The sequence below is a fragment of the Petromyzon marinus genome, chromosome 34 (assembly GCF_048934315.1).
Source record: "Petromyzon marinus isolate PM22_M1 ecotype Great Lakes invasive population chromosome 34, UKy_Petmar_22M1.pri1.0, whole genome shotgun sequence".
NCBI lineage: Eukaryota > Metazoa > Chordata > Hyperoartia > Petromyzontiformes > Petromyzontidae > Petromyzon > Petromyzon marinus.
This window is the reverse complement of record NC_133700.1, coordinates 5,340,826-5,355,288: the sequence shown is the minus strand read 5'-3', so window position 1 is coordinate 5,355,288 and position 14,463 is coordinate 5,340,826. Positions and strand designations below refer to the sequence as shown.

Below are 14,463 nucleotides of genomic sequence, written 5' to 3'. Positions count from 1 at the left end.
ATTTTCTGTGTAAATTTCAATGAGGATTATCGGTTGAAACCATTGCCACTTGCTAAAGACGAGAGAAACCAGTTTAATTACGGGTAGGTGAATGTCTGGGCTGAGAAGCCAAGATTTCTGCGGTGCCTACCCACTCAGCGCTTTTGCAGGCCCGCGACACGGCCATTATGAACCCCTCCCCACACCACCCCAGGCTGCCTGACCACCTTCCCTCGTCTACCCAAGTTACAAAAACATTGCTTCACCCCCCACCCCCAGACAAAGCAAGCAAGCAGCAAAGGATCTAGAGATGGAGCCAGTGCTCACAAACACCCGAGTTCTCACCCCGGACGTGGTGATGCTGCCCGTGGGGGAGCGGTAGCTGCCCCCTCGCCCACGGCCCCTACTCTGCGGGTGTCCTCCGGGACCCCCCCTCGGGAACCTCCTCCCACGGAACCCGACGCTGGGACCCTGCGGGTGCAAGGAAACATGGCACAAAGTCAAATCGCGAGCATGCGTGGCCGTCGCGCAAGGCTCTCGCGAGGGCATCGTGGCTCACCGACAGCCTGCAGCTGTGTCACAACGAGTGGCGATGAATGCTCTGTGCTCTCGCAACCGAGTCAATTGGAAGAAATTATTTGAATTGGACAAATTGACCACAGGTGACCTCCTCAATTTCGCACGTTTTAGATTTCTAACGTCCACTGTGAAGCAGACAGCATGTATTTTTATAGTTATTACACCCGCAAAATTAATCAAGGCGGCCGCTGGATTTGAATCGTGAACCTCTGCAACAAGCTGCGAACGCTTCAGTGTTGGGCCCTATCACTGTAATTAATATACCAAATACAAAGATCGCCTGCATAGCCTTCAAAGACTGTGGGGGCAAGTGCTGTTAATGAGCACCTATGAAGGCTGGCACACGAGAGGGCGGGTGGCCGGCACCACGCCCGACCGCCTTTGTCTTCCCAGTGGCGATGTTAACACACCGCACCAGGTACTCATTTGAGGCAGAGTCGACCTAGGTCAGGCCAAGGACTAGTACAGATAATTGGCACCAGTGTTGGCCGTGAGTGGGAATCCATAGCGCTAACGCAATCCACAATTAAGAAAACGCACACACCATCACACACGTCACCTGCATTACCACAACCGTCCCGGCAACCAATCAACCAAGCAATTGCGGTGGCAGCGTTCCGCCCACCGCTAGGCTGGCACAATCACCTGCAGGTGCCGGATGCGTGAGCGGCCAGTGGAGAAGCGCTGCCTGAAGATCGCCGGCTTCCCCATGCCGATTCGCGGCATTACCGACTGCGAGGTCCCCGAGCAGCACGCCATGGAGTATGCTGAAAACTTATGGGCTCCACCAATGTTGACGCCGCTACCTCCGCTGCTGCCACAGCCACCACCACTGGCGCCGCCGCCGCCAATGGTAGGCACCAGTCGTTCCCTGACCGGCACAGCTGACAGCGCTGTCCGCTCGCCTGACGTCGAGAAGGACTGCGCGGGAGCAGCACCGGAGGGACGTGACATTGCCACGGTGCCAGCGGTTGAGCCCGGCACCGCGATCTTGCCCAGTGGCTGGGGATTCGATCCGGTAGCCTGCCCCGGCGTTCCGGCGACTCCCCTGTCGACAGGACGCGGCACCCCGTGCCTCTGCGTCGGCTGCTCTGCGCCGACGCCACTGGCACTCGGCGCCTCCCTGGGCCTGTGCCGTTCGGCGCCGGAAACGGAGGGCGCGTTAGGTGGGAGCAGGCCCGGCGGGCGTATGGGCCGACCCATCTCACGGGGGTGGTACTTGAAGGCGAGGGCGGTGGCGCCGGGCTCGTGCCTCGCCCCGCCCGGTACGTGCCCGTGCGGGGGAACCACCTTGGCCGGCCTCGCGGCGCCGGGACCGAAGGGCCCGGAGTGCGGCGGTCGCGACGCGAGTTCACCGTGCCCGTGGGGGGTGCCGTGCGGCCTCGCTATGCCCCCCGCCGGCGGTGGCGGTCGCCCCGTTGGCTCCAGCTTCACGTGTGACTTCATCTTGTCGCGGGGAAGTTCACGCGGCCTCCGAGGCCCCGTGAAGTTGAGGCCCAGCCCCGGCGGGCGATCCTCCCGACCGTCCAGCCTGGCTTTGTGGAGCGCGGCGGCGCCGGCGGCGGCGCCGTGAGGCAGGCCCGGCATCGGCGGCCCGAACGGCCGGCGCACCGGGTGGCGGTCGCGTTGACGGTCCACGTCGCTGCCCGCGGCGGAGGGGCCGACGGGCGGATGGCGGTGCCGCTCGGCGAGGCTCGGCCCGTGAGGGGGATGAGGGAGCGCCGGGCGCTCGGGGTCGCGGTGCCGGGGCGGCAGGCGCAATGAGGGCGGCCGGGCGGCGTCTGTCTCCCTGCAGCCAGAGCCCGACGCGATCCTGGAGGCTGGGTCTGCAAAATAAATAAATAAAAAACTCGTTCGTTGATCAAGAGAGACATCTCAAGCTGGCGCGTGCAGAAGGTGGCGATATCTGGATTGACCATAGGGGGCTCGAAGCACACGGTGATTCACCAGTTATTTGGACATCTGTGAAAAAGCGTTCATAGCTCATCAGATTTCTCTGGGATAAACATTTTTTTTTCTAAATTCACCAGACTGAAATCACCAAACTTGTCTTGCACAATAACCTGTGTGCTGACTGTACAAAGTTAGCTAAATTTGATCTCGGGACAATAATATGAACTAGGGACAATAAAAAAAGGTTCAAATAAGAACAGCGGATCCTTGGATCAATGTGCGTGGTGCTGTGAGCATGAATTTGTTGTGCAAGAGAAGACACGTGCGTGGGATATGTATGTGCCAACTGGCACAGTGGGCAGCACAGGTGGTGCATCTGCCAGTCACCTCGGTCAATTAACCCGTTACATCTGGGTTTGTCATGTGACCTTCTGCCAAGCAGGCCTTCGACACTTCGTTACAAATTTGGCAACCTGAGCTTGATTCCCTACCACTGCTGCCTATCAGCAATACGAAATATGTGAACCAGCCTTCGGCATCCCCTAGGGTTTACTTAGCCTTAAATTGGTAAAGTGTACACACATCGGCACTAGGAAGATAAAAGGTTCGTGTTGGAGACACCCATCCCCTGGAGAGGCGCGTCATCCCTAATAGGTGCTCACTAACGGAACTTGCCCAACCAGCCTATGTAGGCTAAACATAGGATCCATTGTCTTTGCGTGTCGAAGTGACTGTGTGGCTATTTGTGCGACCCTGGGTGTGTGTGTGCGTATTGCCAGTCTTTATCAGCTGTGAAAGACGACGGTGTACGTGGATGCTTGTTGTTGCTGAGCACAGGAGGAGCAAAGGCACAAGATGCAATCGGCCAGCAACAAACGGTACTCTCAAAGAAGCAACAGGTACAGAGCTAACACGTCTCTTGAATTGAGTAAGGTTGTATGTATGTATGTATGCATGTTTAACTTATTTTGCACCGTACGCAGCCAACCATGCTAATCGGAGAGGATATAATTAGAAGACGGGAGAAAATTCCCGGGCCGCTTTTGTCGTCCGCCAGTCGAACGGTGCATGCGTTTAGACGGGAGGGCCAGTGTGCGTGCGTGCATGGCCACGCGCGTGTCCCAGCGGGGGCCACCACACCTGCCGTCGCGGCCAAAGCCGCCATTGGTGGCGGCTTGAAGGGGACGACGTCTCTGCCGCCGGGAGCCGTGCCGGGCGGGGGCGGTAGCCTCCTCGGCCGCTCCCTCTGCGCCAGCGAGCGGGGCCGGCACAGCGGGCACAGGTAGTCGCGGCAGTCGAGCCCGGTCCGCACGCCGGACTCCTCGCACTCGGCGTGCACCATTCTAGAGCGACAAGCAGGTCCCGTCCATCCGTCAGTCCGGCAAGTTCCGAGTTTAAGAATTGACACCGCGGACGGGCGACCAGCTCTCGGCACACAGGGGAGCGAGCATGAGCCGTAGTCGGCTGCACAATCGTCAGTGCTGAGCAAACGCACGCGAAAACGCCACGCACGCGCACACACAGCCATGTGAGCCAAGGAATAAATGCACCTGCAAGGATGTAAACACACAATAACAGCTGCCGTATAATTTGTATGTTATAAAATTAAAATCTTGATGGTGCTATCGGTGTCAAAAGACGAGATATCCATCACCTCTCTCGCAGAGAGCAGTGAGAGCAACTGTTGGAGAATGGTCCAAAGAAATGGATATCACAGAGCTTCCCCTCCGGAGATCCCTTTCAAGTGACCACCGGTCCACACGGTAGAGGGCAGCGCCTCCCAAGTGCGACGTGTTAACGTGCCGTGGCGTCATCTCAGTGTAACTGCATCATCGTGGTGTACCGCAACATGCCGTGGTGTGACATAGACTGTCACGTGGTGCAGAGGAACGACGTTCGGTAGCATGTCGTGGTATGATGTGTCGTGGTATGGAGTGTTGTGGTACGATGCATCATGGTGTGGTGCAATGGCATTACGTAACAATTCGTGGTGGCACAACCGGTTTTAATTTAGTCGTCGTTTTGGCCTTCATAGTCTATCTAATCGATAACAACCGGTGGAAATTTAGTCAAGTTTTGCGTATTTAGTTTGGTTATTAACAGACTAAAATGGCTACATTAGTCAGCATTTATTTTAATAAATAAACACAATTTGCAGAATAAAATTCCACAGGTTGTCATTAACCAGCCAGACAACAACAAAAAAATCACGAGAATTTGTCCATTTATTGGTTTTGAATGCCCCAGCATTTCAAAGCACCTCACATCTCATGTAAATAGAGCCGTTTCTTTTCCTTTGTACGCAAGTTGAAATTATTTCGCCCCATACATAGCCAACCGTGCTGGATTAGGAGGTGAGGGCGAAGGACAACTAAGCCGAGGCCAGAGCACCGACTAAAGCAACAGCGGGCACAACGCATCAACGTCGCGGGGTGCGGTGTCGACTGCCGCTACCACCGACAGATATCCAGCGGCAGCGGTGCGGAGCGACCCGGCAGCGGCGGAGCCGGCGCCGTGCCCAACTCGGACCTCACCTGCTGCAGCGCTGGCACGCAAGGAGCGTGGACGCGGGGCGGCGGCCGTGTGCCCTTCCGCACACGGGGCAGGCGCGCCCGCTCGCGCGCTGCTGGTGGCAGCGCTCGCACAGCGAGTAGTCGCGGTGCCAGCGCGAGCCGGGCTCCGCGCCTGCCGAGCGCGAGCCGCAGTCGCTGCACGACCGGCAGTGCTGCGAGCGCGCACGGGGCAAACGGGCACACGCACACACGGCCATGTGTATACGAGCACCAGCTAGCAACACAAAGATAAAGATCCCCTTCATAGCCCGAACAGACTGTTCGGGCAAGTTCTGTTAGCGAACGCCTATGAAGGCCGTGTATGGCCCACGAGGGTGTATGGTGGCCGATACTACGCCCTACCGCCTTTGTCTTCAGAGTGGCGAAGTTTTTCCACACTCCACCAGGTGCTCATTTGAGGCTGAGTCGACCGAGGAGAGGCCCAGGAACGATTCGGATAATTGTCACTGGACTTGGCCGTGAGCGGCAATCGAACGTGGGTCGCCAAGTTCGTAGCGCTGCGCGCTCACCGCTAAACTACCGCTTCTCAGGCATGCACACACACAACAAGAACAGCTGCCCTTTGCGATTCCATGGCAGCGATGTTCATATGGTGCTTATGCTAGGCTAGATACACTTAAAGGACAACCATCCCACTTCCCCAAGGCAGTAGTTTGAATTCCCTGGAGTTATCAAACGGGATTATGAACGCCTGCCCCTTTAGGGCCTCCGGTACATGCTTAAAAGGGTTGCGTAATGTTGAGGTGTTTTTTTTTTATCTCTCACACAAAGAAATTAAATACAAAGATCGTGTATCTTTGTACAACAGCATAGGCTGTTTGAAGAAAGTGCTCTCGATGAGCACCTATTGAGGCTGGCATGGCACGGGAGAAAGTGGTGTGGCCAGGACAGGTTCAGATATCACTTGACACTGCCGTTAGCCATCGAACTCAGGATTCTGGGTTCGTAGCGCAGCACGTTAACCACCACTCTTCACCCACCCACAGTCACATACAAGTATAAGGTTGAAACACACATGCGTATACTGTACATGTAAAGACCTGCAAAAAATTCAGACACGCAGGTGATACATTAGTGTATGAGCTCACAGGTGTGTGCTTGTTGTGCTTGGTCTTATTGTACCACAATCATAATTACCAACAGTGTTCTAAATTAATCTTATATGAACTGATTTGGCCATAATGAGTTACAATTTCTGGCGATAAAGGATGGCAGCAATACAGTCTTGCATGTGGGAGGCTGCACTTTGCCATGTGTTGGCTCAGACCCAAGCCAATGACTGATTCGGTGAATAAATTACTGATTAACAGATGCCATATGCATGACATCAATGTGTTCCATTCACATGCGGCCAAGCCCGAACGTTGTGTACACAATAAGAATGGAACGTTACATAGCGGGATCTCAAAACGCCGTACAACAATAATCATCACATTTTAAATCAAAGCGGGGGGGGGGGCGAAAAAAACCCGACGGAAGGAACCCGTCTTTGGCTGTGACGTGCGCAAGCTTTGTTAACGAGCACGCAATCGGGCGCCTAAATCGCTGGATGTATACAATCGTTGCGCCAGCCAAAGCGAGTGGCATCGGGTTTGTGTGTACTTGAACTTTTTTTTTTACTTTTACTCGCCAATTATTTTCCAACTGTGCAACAGCAGTAAATCAATGACAGAAAGAAATTCCACTCTCATCGAAAGCAGTGCTGTCACCGCGAGTTAAGAGAACAAATAGCAAAAAAAAACTCGCATTAATCAATGCAGAGGGACTGTCGACAATGACAAAAGGGCCATTAGCCTAAAATGTCACCCATCATATAATTATTCCCCCCCTCTATACGGTAGCATTATTGACGGATGCACATTGAGTTTTTGTTTCTTGTGCTCGTGCTCCACTGCCAGGTTTCAATCTCCTCGTATTAAAAGTGGGGGTAAAGTATGGGTGGACTCTGCCACCTCTTCCATGACAACTGGCCCCTGTGCAAGAGAAGATTCAAATACCCTGAAGAGGTGCTTGCGAGAACCGCCTCCAGTCGAGGGCCTTTCATCAGCATTGCCATGAGCTGGCAAATGTGAGGGCTGCGCATTTGCATATTTCTGCAATCAAGGCTCAGTTCCCTGCACTCAGCTCATGTAGAATTGACGGGGCTCGGATGCTTAGGAATTGGGTGGCAGGGTGGAACAATGATAACGCTCGAGCCTCACAGCAAGAAGTGCCTGGGTTCGATTCTTGAATCGGGCGCCTTTCTCTACAGAGTTTGCAAGTTCTCTCTCTCTCTCTCTCCCCCCCCCCCTGTTCTGCATGGATTTCGTCCGTGTTCTCCGGTTTCCTCCGAAAGTAACATTTAATAAACACACAATGTAACTGGTATTGGCCAAACATCCCAATGCCGAAGAATCACCTGCAAATTACTCAATTGGGACCACACACGGCAGCAACATTGCCCCCCTACTGATAAAACTTGGCAGGAGCCTCCTGCCCAAGGAGTCTTGAGACTAGGTGAGACTTTCCTGGGTAAAACAAGCAGGCGACAAAAAAAGGGCCCGCATGCGTGGGTGTCGTGCGTGTTCACACACATGCGCGCAAGCGTGTGCGTGCCCCAGCTACCCACCTTGCACTTCCACGTGTTCTTGGGAATGGACTGCATGGCGGGTCGCAGGCAGTACGTGTGAAAGCCCTTGTCGCAGGCGTCGCACACTAGCATCTTGCTGTCATCGCCCGGCTGCCTGTACTCACAACCGCACCATTGCGCTCACTCTTAACTTCGCGAAACTCATGCCGCACGATGTGTGGTGCATGTATGTATGTATGTTGAACTTCTTTCGCACCGTACGTAGCCAACCGTGCGAATCGGAGGTGCGGTGGCTGGTAGAGCGCCAAGTAGGAACCACTGCTCTGCCCGTATCTATCGATGTCATTGGCTTTGTTGAGGCTAATCTGACTTGGGTAATTTTACGATTACATTGTATCCCTCCTACTACACTGTTGTCTGTTGGGGGTGCCACTAGCCCTTGAGACAGTTATGTCTTCGGCGATTATATGATTTGTTCTCCGATGCGTGCGTTGCTCTTTCTGTGTCTCAGTTTAATTCCCAGGCGTGTATTTCTTCCCCATTATTTTCCCTGCCTTTCGATATTTGTCCAAATGCAACGAAGAGACATTGCATCGTGATAAAAGTGGCCAAGATGTGTTGCTGGAAGGGAGGACGGCCGACAGAAGAGACTGGCGATGAAATGGCAGCCAAAGGAGAGACCACCTTGGCGAAGAAGCAATGACATTTTCTCGTGTGCAGGAGATAAATGGACCGTGACATCGCGATACTGTGAGTGATGGTGACGATGTGTGGAGGGGCCTTCATTCAGCAGTGGATTAATCAAGCTTGTTGACGAAGCTTTTATCTAGGAGAACTCACATACTGGCTAGTACATGCCACTGGACTGAGAGGATCCCCTGCCTACCGTGGCTGAATTACAAAATGGGACAGCACAACACGAACCACCACTCAGGCGCCTCACAATAATCATGTCCACAAGGAGGGCAGGCGATTGGCAAGGGAGATGTGTGCTAGCATCAATAACATTGGCCGTGATAACCGATTCACGTCTTGACCTTGACCATCATTAGCATTTACATACATTTCTTATTTGCTGTGAATGTGACACGGATCAACAGTTACTGACACATAGTTCTTCTCGGGGTTAAAATTAAATCACTAGCACTAAAAGCTTTATATATACAAAAACTAACATTTTAAAAAAAAATCTCGATATAGTGGTTTAAAAATAAAAAGGGGAAGTAACATAAGACATTGACCGCCTATCACCGACGGATCAAAACGCAGTTGACTCAACTGACGCGCACGTAACGACAGCATCGATTCGCCAATACGCAGTGAAATGATGTGGTGTTGGAGGCTGATGCAACGATTATAGCAAATGCACATAGCTCCACAACATAGCCAAAGATCCCTGTGTAGTCTATTGAGATTGCTGGGGCAAGTGCTGTTAGCAACAACCTGTGAAGACCGGCACGACACACGAGGGGGTGGGTGGCCAGCACCACGCCCGGCCGTCTTTGTCTCCACAGTGTAAATTTTGATACATCGTACCAGGTACTCACTTGAGGCTGAGTCCACCTAGGAGAGGCCCAGGACCGGCTCAGATAATCATCACTGCTGTTGGTAACCGTGAGCGGGAATGGAACTCGGGTTGCCTCGTTCATCATGCAGTGGGCTAACCGCTGCGCCACCTCTCCCCCACACGTGTGCTCGCACGCCCACATTCCTACATGCGTGCATATGTGCGTGCGTGCGTGCGTGTGTGCGTGCGTGTGTGCGCACTCTCGGACCTGCAGGTCTGGCAGATCTTGCACTCTGGGCACTGCCACCCGGCGCGGATGGCGGTGCTGGGCGCGATCTCGAGGCAGCGGCCGTGGTAGTGCTGCCCGCAGCTGGTGCAGAACAGCTGATTGTGCAGCTCGCCCGGCTGGTCGCACACCACGCAGTTTGCCTCTTCGCCCGCTGCACACAGGCACAAACACGGCAACGCATGCGCGCACGTACAAGGTTCCACCTAGATTAGATTACTGCTCTTCATTTACGAGACAGAGCTCCCTCTGTCCGTTTAACACGTAGGACTTTCGCGACCAATATTATTGAAAAAGTTTTTTTGGGTTAGATCGCGTAGGGTATAAATGTGTCGTAACCCTCCACCACCCAACACGGCCAGTAAGGTTAGTCACGCAAACAACGCGCCAATTAGTTACTACTTCAGCTACCGGTGTGCTGGAGAGTAAATCAACAAAATTTACAATTTGAGTACGACGTTTCGCTGGTAATTACATCCAGCATCATCAGTCGATTTGCGAGAATAGTGAAGCAATCCACCTGTTTCCGGTCTTAAATAGAGCAAGATGCCATTACCCTCAACCCATCAAGTGCAGAGATCAGAGGCGGAGGAGTTTATTGTAATATAGTAGATTATTAATCAGTTAATTCGCATGCGTTTCCTTTATAAGGAATACCTTTACTATGACTCCCTCTGTCCATTCGAAGCTCCACAATTTTAAAGCCGATTGTGCCACGGGGCAGCCCTTTTGTGTTAAAGAGAAAGGACCCGTGGAAGTGGATGCCAAGGAAGCACGTCTGAGCGGGGCAACACTGCCGGACCGCTCACCGATGGTCACGGCCTGGTGAACGTGGTCGGGGCAGAGAAGCGCGAGGGAGCGGATGTCCTGGAAGGTGCCGGCCACGGCGGCGCACGGGTAGTGGTACATGTGCGAGCAGCTCTCCACCCAGCACTTGACGGTGGCACCCAGACGGCGGCAGTGCTGGCAGCGCTACTCGAGACGATGGGGGGGGTGGGGGGGTGGAGGGGGTGTTAGGGCAACGCTGGCTGCTGGTATAAGTCCTGTTAAGGCAGTAACTATACGTAAAAAATGTACAAAGGTATCATTTTTTTAAAAACGCTAGAAGGTTTCCCACGGCTGATGCCACTGCTGATATATTTTGAATCTCAGTAATTAGTCTTGCTCTATAAGCCTCGGGCAATAATAATTCACCTCAAGAATCCCAAAAGGTATGAAGATTATAGCATTGCACGGTGTATGTTGATATATATGTGATGTCCCGTTTTTTGCCAGTTGCGTAATAGTACACCACTCAAGGCGATGTATTCCCATGTAGCTCTCCCCTATTCCGGTATTGCGAGGAATCTTTTTTTACACAATGTGCTCCTTACTCAGGCACTGTTAAAGACGGTGAAAGCAAAGGCTACCAAAATTGCAGGTCTTTGGTAATGACACCCGTGTCACTCGACTCATCATTAAACCCTCGCCTCGGGGACTGGGTTAGGGTTCAAAGCATTTGGGCATTCCCTTCACCAGCACACACGACCACTCAATGAGAAAAAAAAGCTGGCATTAACAAGACAGTTGCATTATAACTGTACTCTCTGTGCTTTGCGATGCCATCAAAAGAATATACTTTCAATTCGGAACTCTCATAGAGATGCAGCGTATTGTCATACACACTTAGAGAATGGCCACTGGGTAAAGGGGATATGCAACAACTACTTCTGAAGTTGCTTCAATTGCCTTTACTCCACACCAGTGGAGCTAGCGAAACCTTACTCGCGTGACCTGCCACGAGAGGCGTGATTGTGACATGGCAATTAACCCCATATGTTATTCCTCCGAGCTGAACATAAGCCAAATTATGCAATAGGGTATCATCCCATTGTTGCCACCTGCTTTGATTTTGTTTAACTCTGATCTGGGCAAATAAACACATCCCTCAATCCAATCCGAAGCTGTTTTGTGAGCACCTATAAATACATAGAGGCGGATTTGTGGCCAATTCCACACGCAAAAAAAATCCCCTGTATAGCCTTAGACTGTAGGGGCAAGTGCTGTAAGTGAGCACCTATGAAGGCCGGAATAGTACACGAGGGGGTGGGTGGCCAGCAGCACGCCTGACCGCCTTTGTCTCCCCAGTGGCGATGTATACACACCGCACCAGGTACTCATTTGAGGCCGAGTCGACCTAGGGGAGGCCCAGGACAGGATCAGATGATCGTCACTGGTGTTAGCCGGGTCGCCGGGTTCATAGCGCATTGCGCGAACCGCTACACTACCGCTCCCCACACACAACACAACACACGTGTGGCCAATTTGTTTCTGAAGACAGCCACATCACCGCGGCTTTTACTTTAGCCGAGCCAACGAAAACGAAGTCAGGTGTAGAGAGTATAAGATCTCACTGGTGAAGTGTCCCGTAGCTTTGGGTGCTGTGATTGTATTAACAGTGCAGAATGAGGACGGTGCTCTTTGTCCCGCACAAAAGTGCACGCCGGTCTCAGCGTGCGCTGTCAAGTGTGTCATAAGTCAGTGGCTGGAGTCTGCGATGTCTTGGTGTGGTTTCAGAGTAAGGGTTACGTTGCCAGCGAAACTGCACATCGATAGGGCTCCAGTGTCAGTATATTTGGTCAACGTACGCGGGACAGCGGTGCCTGTGCTAACCCGCCAGTGTCAAGGGCACTGGCGTCAGGTGTGCCTGCGTCAGCGTGACGGTGCGTGGGTGTGCCGGTCACAGAACCGGCGTTGAGTCTTGAGCATCTGTCACCTGCTTCACGGCGGCCAGCACGGCGCGGTCCACGTTGATGAGCTCGAGCTCGGGGGAGAGGCACACGCCCTCCGACCACGCGGCGCAGCAGTGGTGCGCCCAGCAGTGGCCTGTGCAAGGACACGCGTCGTGACGCCACAGCACGTTCGCGAGTCGTTACCAAGCGACGCCGTGTGGCACGCGTTGCGACGCCACGACATGACCGCGAGTCGCTACCAAGCAACGGCGACGAAGTGTGGCGCGCGGCGCGACGCCACGACATGACGCGAGGCGTTGCCATGCAACCGCGACGCCGTGTGGCACGCATCGCGACGCCACAACACGACTGCGAGTCGTTACAAAGCGACGGCGATGCCATAAGGGGTCGCCAGGCGATGTGGACTGCAGTAAGCTCGCTCATAGTGGGAGGACCCCAAATGGACAGATCCGGTTGTCAGCGATGGTAAAAGTGAAAAGTCTCCGATGAAGTCACGGCGGTGAATAGACCGATGACAGTGGCAAGGGGCTTGGTGAATGGAGGTCAATTGATACACCCGCAGTGTAATGGCTCGCTGACGAGAGGTCACAATGCTGACTCCGGTGATAATTGATGGGAAGAGGTGAATGCTTGCTGATGGGAATTCGTGAAACAAACTCAAATGCTGTCTAAGTGCAACAGTAAAGAACAACTAATTACCCGTAGGCTTGAGCAGGTCCCGGATGGCTACATCATCCGGAAGTCCCACGCGCTGCAGCTCCTCGAGGGCACTGAGCGCCTGTGCCGGCGTTCGGCTACAGCAGCAAACAGCAGCAGGAGCACAAGGGGAAAACAAAAAAACCGCGTCAAGCCTTATTAGCCGAGGAGCAGGCAAGCGCTGCAAAGTGCAGGGCTTCTTAAGCGGCTGCGTAACGATGTTTGCATGGCCCTTCATGTGTGTGCAGTATGACTCGCAAATGCACGCCGATTCATTTATTGATTGTGCTCTCCCGCGTGCCAGCCCCAAAACTGTCTCTACGCTCGTTACAGTGGCACCAAGGAGAATTGCTGAATGTTAATGTAAAAGAATTGCAGTGGACAGCCACACCGATGACCACATCATTTATGGCCTTGTGTGCTTCCAACACACAAAATTTTCTGTTGCAAGTCTTTGAGATGTATCATTCTTCGTAATAACATTTGTGAATCTCGTGCTGTTAGTTAAGGTGGTTAGTAGAGGTGTCATGATTCCTCAATCCTTGTGATTTGATGAGCTGGAAAAATGTAGGGTTGCAATTCAATTTAAGTATCAATTGTGTGTTCTCTTCTAATTGTGATAAATGTAGTGGCCTCTCGTGGCAGCAGAGGTTACGCGAAGCCAATATATACATGGTGTGCAAAACAAAATTAACAGTATTATGACACGCACAAATTGACAATTGTATTGCGAGTGTATCCATATATTTTAACTCATGAAGCGATGAATAGTTACTGCATAAAGGCTACTAGATACATGCGTTGTTGGTGTGGCCAGCCACACACTTGTAGCCGCACCTTCGTCTAATTTAGTGCTGATGTGATGTGGGCACACACAACATACCAGCTTTTCATTTCAGGTTAAGTCAACCTCGCGGAGCCAAGCCTGATGTGCATCATGGCCAGAAATCGTACTCAGATTATTTGGGATCGTAGCGAAGGGCGCTGACATTATCCACTGTGACAGCTCTCCCTACACGTATGCCCAAAGACAACGATCTCCCTTTAGCCTGAACAGCCTCTTGGTGCCTGTGCTGTTGGCGAGCGCCTATCAAGACTGGCACGGCGCTCGATGGGGTGCGGAGGGCAGCATCACAACTGTCCGCCTTTGTATCCCTAGTGCTGATGTTTGCACACCCCACCAGCTAGTCATTTAAAGCTGAGTCGTACTAGGGTAGGCCCAGGATCAAATCATATACATATGCCACTGATGTCAACTGCAGCCAGGAATTGGAACTTGGGTTGTCGGGTTTGTAGCACTCTGTGCTAACCATGACTAAGCTAACGCTCCCCAGGTATGTCCGCGCACACACATTCACACGTACACCCACACGCATGTGCCAACAAAAATGAGCAAAGGTACTGCTACAATAGTATTTACACACGCATACCCCCACACACACAAGTACAAGCACGCAGGCACAGCCACATACGGACACACCCCCACACATAAGTATACGCATGCATATACGCGGACGAACACTCATGGCATGCTTGGCCCCTCTCCAACCAAAACAGCCTATCGAACCTAAGCCGAGAGCCAACTGCAGGCATCGAGTTACCCCCAAAACCTTCAGTGCACGCTGCTGTTATAGGGAAAGCACCTGACC

General features: G+C 52.8%; 1 protein-coding gene across 14 annotated transcripts in view; it reads right to left on the bottom strand.

Annotated features, from left to right (window-relative positions):
- The window catches only part of LOC116948619 (histone-lysine N-methyltransferase 2C-like), a 151,952-nt gene that overhangs the window by 58,804 nt on the left and 78,685 nt on the right, over positions 1–14,463 (bottom strand). For all 14 annotated transcript variants that reach the window (XM_032965457.2, XM_032965467.2, XM_032965460.2 and 11 more), the window contains exons 7-15: positions 12,818–12,912; positions 12,142–12,251; positions 10,196–10,358; positions 9,369–9,540; positions 7,633–7,747; positions 4,986–5,176; positions 3,592–3,794; positions 1,204–2,384; positions 325–450 (exon numbers count right to left, since the gene is read on the bottom strand). In XM_032965457.2, coding sequence (XP_032821348.2) covers positions 325–450; positions 1,204–2,384; positions 3,592–3,794; positions 4,986–5,176; positions 7,633–7,747; positions 9,369–9,540; positions 10,196–10,358; positions 12,142–12,251; positions 12,818–12,912 — 2,356 coding nt within the window. The remainder of the gene's footprint in view (positions 1–324; positions 451–1,203; positions 2,385–3,591; positions 3,795–4,985; positions 5,177–7,632; positions 7,748–9,368; positions 9,541–10,195; positions 10,359–12,141; positions 12,252–12,817; positions 12,913–14,463) is intronic.